Genomic DNA, 12,536 nt, shown 5'->3' with positions numbered 1-12,536 from the left:
CATTCGGAGGAGTCTACGAATTTGGACAGCCTTCGGCGCGTCGCTGTGACGTAATCGGTCTACAAATGCGGCCTCAGGAGGCCTCATGAATTTGGACACGACCTTAGTGATGGGCTAGCATTGCTTAAGTCTGCTTTTGAATGACTTTCTTTTGGAGCCAGAAGTGACCCAGTTAACCGTGTTTGTGGTTGTAGCACAAACACATGTAAATAAGCCTGGTATTTGTAGCATCCACATGTTGCTGCTTAATCTCACCCCAGCTGAACACCTGTTGGAGGTTTTGGACCGATGCGTTTGCACAACAGCAAATGAGGGAATGTGTTTTGGAAGCATGACGTTCCATCCCTCCAGTAGAGTTGCAGAGACGTGATCTTCACTTTGCACCATGAGCTGCATAATATGCTGTGTGAGAATGGGCGGCCGTGGCAACAGTAACCATTTTACCCCAAATGGACGGCTTTCTGCAGGATTTACTGTATATTTGTGAACACTTGGTTGTTTTGTGTCCAGTATCTGTCAGTAAAAGCTGTTCGGTAATGTTGACTCTACTGTTATCCATCCCTCTCTTTCTCTCCCACAGACAGACTCGCTGAAATGTGTGGCACAAGCCAGCAAGAACCGGTCGCTGGCAGACTTTGAAAAGGTGAGTGTATGTAGAGTTTGATGACTTTTTCCTTGACATTGTGGTTAGTAGACTGGTTTGTGTGGGTTACATTTTCAGTTGTAATAATATTTGAACCCCCTCCTGTCATTTGTGATGAAAAATGCCCTCAACTTCCCCTCCCCAGGCGCTAACAGAGTACAAAGCAGAGCTGCGGGATGATCCCATCATCAGCACCCACCTGACCAAGCTGTATGATAACCTGCTGGAGCAGAACCTCATCAGGGTCATCGAGCCATTCTCCAGGGTCCAGGTAATCCTCTCCAGTCACTTCTGACAGATATGAACATGGCTCATATAGAATAACAGCTACCTGTGTAGTGCGCTCATTACTGCTTAGTGTTTATAAGCACTCGTATTCTCTTCTCTGACAGATAGCACACATTTCCTCCCTCATCAAACTCTCTAAGGTAAGGTTTTGCTCTTGCTGGTTAGTATTTCATTTTCATTATGCACCAGTTGCCTGCTTTAAGTATTTCCAAAAGGTTTATATTGTGATCGCTGCACTCATGCTGTGTCTGTCTTGCAGGGAGACGTGGAGAGGAAATTATCACAAATGATCTTGGATTCGAAGTTTCATGGTACGTGTGAGCGTTTTTTGTCAATGAATACTTGGGTTGTGTACATGATATGGGTGGTGTAATGTCTTAGGAATGAAAGGATGCCACATGGTGTGATGGAAATAAAAACGATCAACCTACACAGGGCTGAATTCAAAGACACAAGTAATAAATGATGGAGTGGGCTTGTCCATTTTGCCAAAATGTCACAATAGCAGCTCAGAATGGTACTGTAGATGATGGATGGTGTCCAGCAGAATCTCCTCCCAGATCTGGACCAGGGCATCACTGAGCTCCTGGACAGTCTGAGATGTAACCAGAACATAATGTCCCAGAGGTGTTCTGTTGGATTTAAGTCAGGCCAGGATGGAGGCCAGTCAGTGGTATCAATTCCTTTATCTGTCAGGAACTTCCTGCATCCTCTCACCATATAAGGCTGGGCATTTTCGTGCACCAACAATAACCCAGGACCAGCATGGGAGTAGGGTCTTACACTGGGTCCAAGGATTCTATCCTATTGCCTAACAGCAGTCGGGGTGTCTGTAGAAGTCTGTGTGTCCCTCCATGGATATGCCTCCCCAGACCATCACTGACCCACCAAACTGGTCATGCTGAACGATGTTACAGACGGGATACGTCTCCATGGCTACTCCAGACCCTTTAACGCCTGTCACAGGTGTTCAGGGTAAACCTGCTCTCATCTGTACAGATTGCTATTGTCAGACCTTCCAATTCTGCTGTTCTACAGCAAATGCAAGTCGGAGTCCAGGGTGTCGGGCAGTGAGCACAGGGAAAACTAGAGGATATCGGGCCCTCAGGTCACCCTGACAAAGTCTGTTTCTGATTGTTTGGTCACACAAATTCACACCTGTGGCTGCTGGAGTTCACTTTGAAGCTCTGGCAGTGCTCATCCTGTTCCTGCTTGCACAAAGGAGCAGGTATTGATCCTGCTGATGTGTTGAGGATCTTCTACGTCCCTGTCCAGCTCTCCCAGAGTAACTGTCTGTGTCCTGCAGCCTCCACAGTCTCATGTTCTTGAGACTGTCCTGGGAGACACAGCAAACCTTCTGACAATGAGGTGGCTGTAGCTCAGGCGGTAGAGCAGGTCATCTACTGATCGGAAGGTTGGTGGTTCGATTCCTGGCTTCCCCTAGTTTGCATTCCAAATATCCTTGGGCAAGGTAGTAACCCCAAATTTCTCTCCGACGCATCCATCGGAGTGTGAATGCTACTTAGAACAATGTGCTTGTGTGAATGGGTGAATGCACAAGTTGTGTAAAGCGCTTTGAGTGCTCAGAAGAGTAGAAAAGCATATATATATAAGAACCAGTCCATTTACCACGTACCATCCTGCAGTAGTTGGACTACCCGTGCCGGGTTCAGGTATCGCCTCATGCTACCAGTGGTGACGGTCACCTTAGCCAAATGCAAAACTAGTGAAAGATGAGAAAGGATAAAATGTCTTCCAGCTGTAAAACCAGTCCTGTTTTGAACGTTGTCTCATTGTTGCTGTTAATCAGCTGAAACTCTGCTACTTCACATCAATGTCCCACAAGTTTAACTGACTTGATGCTACAAGTGTTCTTTGATTCTTGAGCGAGCTTTATAAAGTGGATATCTGATACACTAAGTTTTCTTTGCTTAAGCAAAGTCCTTGGGACAATATTTTAAGCTACAGGTAGAGTAGCTCAATAACTGTTGACCTTTGCATATGTTTGCATATATATAACAACTAAAGCAGTTTTACGAAAGTTTAACAAGAAGCCCACAAATATTCCGATCAGCTGACGGCTGTCTATTTATGTTCAAACATTAATTGTCCCTGATCAAAGGTCTTTTTTAAAAATAGAATTTAATTGTGCAGTATGGTTTATAATGTTCACTCACAGTCCCAGTCCTGATGCAGGTCTTCTATACATCACTGTGTACGAGTGTTTTCCTCTTTAAATAATGATGTTTTGTGGCTCTTTCCTGCTTTCACTCCTTCCTACTCCACAGGTATTTTGGACCAAGGTGAAGGCGTCCTGATTGTGTTTGATGAGCCGGTGGTGGATAAGACGTACGAGGCGGCACTAGAGACCATTCAGAACATGAGCAAAGTGGTGGACTCTCTCTACAACAAAGCCAAGAAGCTTACATAAGGTGAGTCTGATTGAGATCATTCACATGCACTGTAGAAAGATGCTTTTACTTCATTCCAGCAGTCTTGAGCAGTGATGAAGTAACTACACAATAAAGTGAGTTACTCTCCAAAGTATGAATTTTATTGTAATTTCTAAATATTTTGAATCCATCAATCAGTAAAATGTGTGTGTGGCTCTGCAGATTTAAAGGAGGCCAAGACCAATCCTGTAAAAATGAAACCTCGGAGCTTATTTGTGGTGACTCTGACCTGTTTACTGTAAGGTATAGAAAACCTCCGTCAGCCAGTTACTGAATTAAAGATCAGAAACAGGGGTTCAGTTAGATGCCGCTGCCGTCTCTTTCTGTCACATAACTCGTGTTCACCTGCCAACTGTGAGTCTGGGTGTGGTGTTTGCCTTCAGCATGATCATTATTGACTCACAGCGAGTTGAAGGTCCTGTAGTTAGCGGTTTAGTGTGAGTGTTTACTGCTTCACCTCCATCTCATCGCTGTAAACTGAGCCTCTTTGGAGTTTTGGACTGATGGACGACGAGATGAGATTTAAAGGTTTTAAAATGTGTTTTGACAGGTAAGATTGGGAATCGTTTGAGTGAATAGTTCTCCAGGATTTAATGATTTCATCAATTATTCTGGTAGCTGATGAAAATTGATTGAATAATTAATTAATGTTTTGCGGGTTTTTCAGTCAATACAGACTGATATGCGACGCAGCAGGAGAAAACACGGCTAAAGTCAAATATTTTTTGATGATTTCCTTTTTTTATGTTTCCTAAAATGAACAAAAAACCAGGTTTCATTTATGCATTTCAAAACACTTTGTACACGACGATGTCAAAATAGTCCATTCTTTGAGTTATTGTAGTTCAGTAATAATACAAACACGTAAATACACACTTATAGAACGATTGTAAATTTTTAAACTTGTCATTAAAAACTGCTGAAAAAGCAAAAGTCACCAGTGTCACTAACTGCAGATTTATGCTTCAGCAGAAAATCTCTACCTCAAGCACCTTGAGACTACTGTTGTTGTGATTTGGTGCTATATAAATAAAGTTTTGCCTCATTGTGAAAACACACAGCGATGCAGACTACAACTATTGTTGTGTTGATTCCTCGTGTGTATTACCGGCTACTTTTTCACTGCAGTTTTTTAATTTATCACAGAGAGAATAAAAATCACTGTCTCAGTATGAAGAATAATGATCCTTGCACTCATAAAGAATAACAAATGTCAGCAAATTCCTGGAGGGAGATATATGAAGAAGGAACACGGTGGTGTGGCTGCGCTGAGCCAGGCTTTCCTCCTCATGGCGTACAGGTTTGCTGAACAAGGACCTGGGTTACAAACGTGCTTTGTTTATTTGTAGTTTATTCATCAGAAGCTGTTCAAATGATATTTTTCAGACATATTTTTGAGAGATTTTTTGCACACAATGAAGTTAAGATTACAAAATATTTGACGGTCTGCTTGTTCTTGATTGTGTTTTTTTGTGTGTGTTTGTGCAGCCAGGATTCTGGTTCTGTATCTTTAGCTGAGTTTTTGTGTACTGGGTCACGTGTGTGACAGGTTGAGCACAACTCCTGCTGTAACAGGTCCAGAGGTTTTATAAATGACTTTATCATTGGCACAATAGTATGTAGGTGACAGGTTAAAAAGTGTGTGTCCGTCCTCAATCCTTGTAGGTAGCTGTCTGATCCCTCCATCACCCGACGTGCCCAATCCAATGTTCAAACAAACGTAGCACAGAAAAAAGAGCAGCGTTTTCTGTCTGCTCTGTAAATCAGAAGCAGCTAGCCTGGTCCCGAGTGTGGTGTGTCCTGCTGCCTGTAAGGCAAACATAAACTAACCTCATCCTGGTGTCTGTTGATCATTTTTTCTGTCTTGTTTGTCTTTATGGTTCTTCTCAGAGTGACACCATCTGTCCTCCTGTCTGGAGTGACGTGGGCCAGTCTGACCTTTGTCGATTGCTTCACTTCAACCCGGGAGGGACGAGGGGAGAAGGATGAGGAGATCACAAAACACTCAACAACCCAGCAAGCAAAACAACCAGCTGCCCCACTGAAGATGACCCAACAGAACAGCAAACTGACAGGGTGGACTGCCCGCTCCTCCTGGTCCTCCCTCAGCCCTCTGCTCTCCCGCCCCTCCTGTCACTGTCTCTTCCTTCCAATCTAATTGGGGTTGATCAGACACAAAGTGCTCCTCCCTATGGACAAATCCAGGCACTGCGCCTTTCTTCTTTTCTCCCACCACTGATTTTTACTGTATGTAAAATTGGATGAGCCTCTTTTCCTTTTCCCTTTTGTTTAGTTTTTATTTTGGTTCCTGTTTCTCTCTGCGCTGGCCATCAGGGAATCTTGTAAAATACCAGTAAAGAATACATATACAGCACTTATACATAAATGTATTATAAACAGACACACACACACACAAATGTTTGATCTGTTCTCAGAGTGTAAAAAAGGATGAAGGTGGGTTGGTTGGTTGGTAGATCTGAATTCTACCTGCTCTGTTTAATTTTCCAGCCAACCCTGAAACCGAACATTTGAATTTTATCTGTTGTTGTGAAAAATGGACCCCGTGTTGTCCACAGGACATCAAACAGCCCTTCTTTCCTTACCACAACTTTTGCCACCCTCTCCCTTTAACGTTTTCACCCTAAGTGTGCTCATTCGCTCACTCACAAGGCATTCTGGGATTTGTGGACCATACAGGGAATTGCTCTTCTGTCCACTTGGGACCATGCCACAGGAAAAGGGGAGAACAGTCATCACACCATGCTGGGGTCTCCAATACCCCCTCCTCTTTCCTCCCCTCTGCACTCCCACCTCCTGTTTGTATATAACATTGCCAAGCGCCTCTGTTCATCCCAGGCCTGATGATGTATTCACACTGTTCCTTTTTTTATAATCCATAAGAACAGAGTATACCTTGCCACTGAGAGCTCGGTCAGTCACATGAAGAGCTTTTGAGGCTTAAGATATGACTTGATGGTGAACTCTGTGTTCTGAGATATGATGAGTCGGTTGTGCAGAAAAGGGCAGGGTTTGCTGAAGAAAATAAAGCTGTACATTTCTGGGAACTTAATTTTGCAAGGACTCAAAGGTTTACCATATATGACATAGAGAAAGAAAAATGCTAATAAAAAAGTCAAACCTGCAAGCGGTGTGCTTTTACAACACTTGGAATAATCACCCATTCACTCTTTATTGTTCCAGCAACTTTGGTAGTATGTTGAAAATGACATTTAACTTGTTTACTTGCCTGTAGTAAACTAACTGTCAACCAATGATATTGATAAGAACACAGTTGTTCAGTTAATTATAAGGGGAGTCTGCTGAGCAGCTTCTGGGTGAGCCATGTAAAAGCTAGCATGTGAAGAAGGCTATACAATCAAAGGCAGTGGTTACAAAATCTGCTTTTACTAATTCCAATAAAGAAATGTATAATTAGCTAAAGGTAGCTGATACATTAATAGCAATGAATATGGAAATGGCTACAGTAGCTACAATTCAGGTTGAATGTGTTTATGAGCAGTTAGAGAAAACTCGGTGCAAGCTCAAGTATATTTCTGTTACTAAGGAAAACCAGTAAATGGTTAAGATGTTTTCTTTAAAGCAAAGAATGGTTAACCAAGAAACATACGAATAGATACAGTAACAGTTTCAGGTTGGCAAACATGCATTCTAAAGGCGATAGTTAGCTAAAAGTAAGGACTAACTTGCTAACATAGTTAGCTAAAAAGAAACAAGTATGTGGTTTACATGTGTTCCTAAAAGAGGGAGCTTCACAGTTAAAAGTGTTAAACTTGTGAACAAATCCTGCGGTTATTGGTTAGAGGTAAGAACAGTTCTATTACATCAGGCCGGTTGTGAAAGCGTTTTCATTAAAAACCCCTGTAGTCTCAACAGCGACGCCTGGTGGTGAGATTCAGTGTTATTCGATCAAAGAGCCTGTGAGAGAGATGGTAATTTGTGTATGCAAAAAACCAAATTAGCATTCAGTTTTTAACAAGCTCCCTCTATTACTGAAAACTATAGCACTTTGTACTGTTTCACTTCAAACGGAGGTACTGCAAGGAAGCTTTACCATTATCCTCCTGTATTGTCTCTCGGGAATGTCACATGCACTCAAAACTTATAGTAGGTTTGTTGCTGGCCGTTTCTCTCCCCCCATCCCAGGCAGAGCAGAAGCCCGGGGCCCCACATTGACACATGTAAAAGAAGAAAACGACGAGCCTTGATTAACTGTAAATAACTCCCAACGTGTTCTTAAACAGCACCTGGCTCTATTTGCATTTAAATGGGAGGCAGCACTATTACGTTAATGCGTTAACACTCCTTATCGCAACACCATTACGCATAGTTTGGTTAGTAGCTACATATTTTATCTGCTCTGCTCACGGTTCTCTATGTTAACTTGAATATATTTCGAGGTAGATAAAATAAGGACTTTTGAGTAAGTCCTGCCAGCTATTTACGCGCTCTGGTGAAGGCCCTAGGAGAGGCTTACTGGAGGTTTATGTGGGGAAAAGAAGGGAGCCAGACAGGCGACAGCGCTGTCTTGGCCTCAGGGCAGAGGCAGGGAACGAGCAGGCGAGCCAATGAGAAGGAGACATCCACTCCTCTCTGTCCTGCTCGGCTTGGCTCAGTTCGGCGCGCCCTGTAATTAGGGGCTCTAGTTGGGTTGGGCGCCGCCACGGTGGACAGCCTGGCTGCTGCGTCAAGGGAGTTTGGGAACGCAAGCTTCAGACTGTGCGAGGAGTTTCTAAACAGTGCTGCTTCGGAGCTCAGAGCAAACCCGATCTGAGACGACAACAGCGAGATAAACGCCTGGAAATGAACGGGCAGTCCTCACCTGTCTTCGAGGAGAAGAAGCCCTCCATCCCCGTGGCCGGTGGTTCCATCTCGGCTTCCAAGGATTCCCCGACCATGCCGGAGTCCTCCTCCACAGATATGGGCTTCTATAGCGGTCAGAGCGCGCTCCACGGCTCGCAGGATTTCTACCCGGCACAGCAGCCGTACTCCGCTCAGCACATGAACCCGTACGCATACCACCACTACAGCCTCAACGGAATGGGTCCCGGCGGTGCCTACCCCGTTGGGAAGGCAGAGTACCCTTACCCCCATGCAGCATACAGGGAGCACGGAGCATTCAACAGGGAGGTTCAGCCAAGTCTGCAGGACAGCGGTAAGTTCACCCGTAACGGAAAGTTTTTTAAAAAATATGAGCATAAATGTGATAAGCACTGTTGTGTAAGCTGCTCTCCATCTTTGTCAAAGCCACACTGACCACCTGAGGCTGATGTATGGCAAGAGCTCATGTCTCGCCACATGAACCCAATAATTGCGCATGAGTTTTACGCACGAGGAAAAAAAAGAAAGTTATTTTTGTTTTTCGTTTTTCCACTGCGTCCAACTCTCCACACATCACATTTCATAGATATGTGGAAGCATTCAACGGATTCTCAAATAACTTTCTATTGTTCATCACGAGAAAATGATTAGGCAGGAGCAAAATCCCACACACAATGGTGCTGGGCTCCGGGGAGAGGCGCTGGCTATCACTTTGTTGAGAAATAACCTTGTAACGTATCTGTGTAAAGAAAGAAAGAAGACTCACAAAGATATTATGAAGAGTAGCTGTTCTTCAACTCTACAAAGTAAAAAAAACAAAACAAAACAACCATGTTCATATGCAGCTGATGGAGTGCTACAGTTTGTGTTACCTTGTTTTAAAAGTCCCAAACGTTTTAAAAAAGGAAAGACAAGTCTATAAAAATCTAAGCTTTAACGTCGATAAACATATCAATGGGAAGCTTGTCTGGGATATCACAAACAATTAAGGCATCAGTGTAGTTTCTATGAGGCAGGATGACGTGATGGGTATATATTCCTCGAAGAAACGGGGATCATCACCGGTGAGCTTCAGTCACTGCGAGCAGAGCCTCGGTGCAAAACGCTCCTGTTTATCATCACTGCTTTGAACCTGATTCAGATCGTATTTTGATAGGGAAATGACGAGCAGGCCGAAGGCCTTTGGATGGGAGCCACGTTCCAGCTCTAATCAGTGACTTTTCAACCTCACCGGTATCAGCAGCCGACGACTCATTTGTTAACACGCAACCGGTTCACGGTGGGCTCAACGTGCTGATCCCGTGTCGGTATTATAGCATAGCAACGTCAACATTTTCAACAACAACCATAAAGGGAGTTCTCTGTAACTTCCCTTTGAGTGCAAAACAAACAAACAAAAAAGATTTCTCTTTGGGCTCCTTTTTAGAGCTTGGAAGGTGTGCCGGCGCAAACTACAGGGAAAAAACAAGCTTGACAGACTGGTGTACTGTTTTTGGCATTCCAGTTGGGAGTTCACTCCTGGAAACGGCCCCGGGGGACTTTGGCCCACAGCCACGTACATCAGGTGTCACGACTTGTCAGTCAGCCTTGGCCTTTGAATCATTCAACGTGCATGGTTCCTTATCACGCAAAGCCTGTCGCCACGCCCAGAAAAATAAATAAATAAACAAAGGTGCAAATATGTAAACCCTATCATCCGTAACCAAACGATTAATGAATTTGAACACAGCCTAGAAATGTAGACCTTTTAGTATAAACTGGTTCTTTAAATACATTTTATTCTCCTTTATAAATCCTTTAAATTCTCTTTCAAAAGTACGGAGTCTAGCACATGACTTTTTAAACAACCACAGTGTGTGGGTTTAATATAGAATATAAAAGTTTAGCATAGAATAACTCCCACTTTGGCTACAAAGCCTGCAAGAAAAACACTGGAGTGGAATGTAACGAGTCTCTTTTGGAACTCTTACACGTGAAAAGCAAAGCAATTTCAAAATGATGTTTTTAAGCCTATTAAAATTAAAATAGCTTGTAAAAAAACTGTCAATATAGACTGCTTTGTAAATAGTTGCCTTTCAGATTCAGGCATGCATGCAGTACTTTACTATTGTTAAAAAGCTGCTTTATTCAATGCACCTGTACAAATCACACACACTGATGATGCAATGGGGATTCATTTAGCATTGATTATTACTACTCACTTGTCGAACACTGCAGACCGGAGGAGCCGAAGATCAATTTGCTGACTTTCTTATTACTAAATAACTCACACTATGTCCTGGACCAAAGCCGCCCAATGTGTTCTTCCAATACAAACAACGAGGGGTTGTATATTTAAAGAAAGACCCCCAAAAAAGGATACAAGAATAACAACAGGACAAATGAGCGGCGCTGTATACAGTCAGGCCTCCAGGCTACATGAAAAGCACCTATAAATCTCTGTCTCCCTCCCCAGCTGTGGGAGACACTCAGACCAAAATTATAAGCTCAGAGTGCTGGCGGAATTTCTTTGAAATTTCGGGGTTTGCAGTGGCTCTGGCTATTTTTGTGCTAAAACTTCTCTGCACCAACTGCCCTGTAGTAAAACAATGCAAGTTTAGTTCATTGTATGAGAAATGTAGGCGTGAAAGGGTAATACGTCAGTTAAAATATTGCAGTATTTTTACTTCTTTTTTGTTTTCCCTCGCCGCCACTGCAGTGAAAGAAGAACCAGACGTGGAAGTTAGGCTGGTCAACGGGAAGCCCAAGAAGGTACGCAAGCCCCGGACCATCTACTCCAGCTACCAGCTGGCAGTTCTGCAGAGGAGATTCCAGACAGCCCAGTATCTGGCCCTGCCAGAGCGAGCCGAGCTGGCTGCACAGCTGGGCCTCACACAGACGCAGGTGAGACTTTATGGGTGATAACTTTGCAGTTCAGTCATGACTTGCAGAATTTAAAAGCATCGGAAGTACCGGCCAAGTGGAAGCACGGAAAGGATGTGAAGTGTCCTGTGAAATGGATGCGCTGATAGTATTTCACATTCAAATTTGGCTTCCTAAGGTCATTTTATATGTAAGCCAGGGTCTAAACTGAAAAGGCCCTAAAGCAGTGGAACTATCAGAGACGTGAGAAATGAAAGCAGCTGAATGGACAGTGATGCTGGCTTTTTAGCAGCGATGTCAGCTGAATGCAAAGATTCACAGCGCAGAAAGCTGAGGTGTTTGAGGTGTACTCTAAAGTTTCAGAGGTCTCAAAACTTGAAGATAAAGATGCTACAATATATAAAATTTACAAAAACTGAACTGGAATCACTCCGAAATAAAAATGTGAAATGTATGAAAAATCACGCTTTAAAACCCCCCCAGATGAAAATAGAGGAGAACACAAATACACTACACTGAACGTCTGACCTTGACTGTAGGCAGCGCTGCGAGTTGTTGCAGTGTGTCAGTCTGGTTTTTGCTGTCGTAATCTCCGTGCCCTGATGATTTACTAGCAGACGTATTATCTGTGCTTGAGTGATAAAAGACAAAACTTGAGGTGTGAGTTGTTTTATCACAGCTGTTGTAAATCATTGCACTGCGTCATGCTCGGGTAACATTCCCAAGCTTTAAGCAAACACAGACATGAGCACAGTTCCCTTCAGCTTGAAAAAGCATGAAATATGATTTGAAGCATTCACTGACAAATAAAAGAATAATAGGGTTAACAATCTCTTTAAAGTCCACATTAAACAAGAATTAATATGCCTCATTCTTTTTTTAAAGCTTATTTATTGTTTAAAAATTAGCTGCATCAAGATTTATTTGGTAACAGCTGTTGAAAGGTGCGTTTTAGAAATGACTTTGAGATGAGATTAAGGCAATGATACAGACATTTAAGTAAGGCAGTGAGTTTTCAAAAAAATTATATAAATCTGTATTTCTTTAAAATACTGGCTAATGAAATATAACAAACATTATAATAGACTTGGAATACTTTGTCTTGGCCACATAATGGATATAACTCAGTTTTTGCCTCCTCGGCAGCTAAATGCTACATAGCGTTTACTAGCTAGCTGCTAAACTTGTCTGTAATTCATACAATTAAGACAAATTGCCTGAAATTAGATTATTTAAGCTTTTTACTGCATGTTTTGGCTAGAAAGCCTGAGAAAACTCACATTTATGCAGAGAAATTCTACTTGATTAGCAAAACAGTGCTAAAAAGAAAGAAGAAAATAGGTACATTAAAAACTGACGGTAAGCTAACTAGGTGCTGGCTTTAGCTATCCGGTTGTTCAGTCTGACGTCACTAGCCGTGTCTGGACCTAAACTCCGCTGCAGGTCCATAT

The 12,536-nt window shown here is 42.9% G+C and overlaps 2 protein-coding genes across 3 annotated transcripts in view; both read left to right on the top strand.

The window, feature by feature from the left end:
- The window catches only part of LOC102214202 (26S proteasome non-ATPase regulatory subunit 11A), a 12,803-nt gene extending 6,277 nt beyond the window's left edge, over nucleotides 1-6,526 (top strand). For both annotated transcript variants that reach the window (XM_005750986.2, XM_005750985.2), the window contains exons 8-13: nucleotides 581-643; nucleotides 789-914; nucleotides 1,036-1,071; nucleotides 1,191-1,242; nucleotides 3,220-3,363; nucleotides 5,275-6,526. In XM_005750986.2, coding sequence (XP_005751043.1) covers nucleotides 581-643; nucleotides 789-914; nucleotides 1,036-1,071; nucleotides 1,191-1,242; nucleotides 3,220-3,362 — 420 coding nt within the window. In that variant the 3' untranslated portion in view covers nucleotide 3,363; nucleotides 5,275-6,526. The remainder of the gene's footprint in view (nucleotides 1-580; nucleotides 644-788; nucleotides 915-1,035; nucleotides 1,072-1,190; nucleotides 1,243-3,219; nucleotides 3,364-5,274) is intronic.
- A 1,538-nt stretch (nucleotides 6,527-8,064) lies between these two features.
- The window catches only part of LOC102214679 (homeobox protein Dlx3b-like), a 6,612-nt gene continuing 2,140 nt past the window's right edge, over nucleotides 8,065-12,536 (top strand). The window contains exons 1-2 of the mRNA XM_005750987.1: nucleotides 8,065-8,557; nucleotides 10,922-11,106. Coding sequence (XP_005751044.1) covers nucleotides 8,206-8,557; nucleotides 10,922-11,106 — 537 coding nt within the window. The 5' untranslated portion in view covers nucleotides 8,065-8,205. The remainder of the gene's footprint in view (nucleotides 8,558-10,921; nucleotides 11,107-12,536) is intronic.

Source organism: Pundamilia nyererei, unplaced genomic scaffold, assembly GCF_000239375.1.
Source record: "Pundamilia nyererei isolate P.nyererei 1_Seehausen unplaced genomic scaffold, PunNye1.0 scaffold00295, whole genome shotgun sequence".
NCBI classification, from domain to species: domain Eukaryota; kingdom Metazoa; phylum Chordata; class Actinopteri; order Cichliformes; family Cichlidae; genus Pundamilia; species Pundamilia nyererei.
This window is presented reverse-complemented; position numbering and strand designations above follow the sequence as displayed.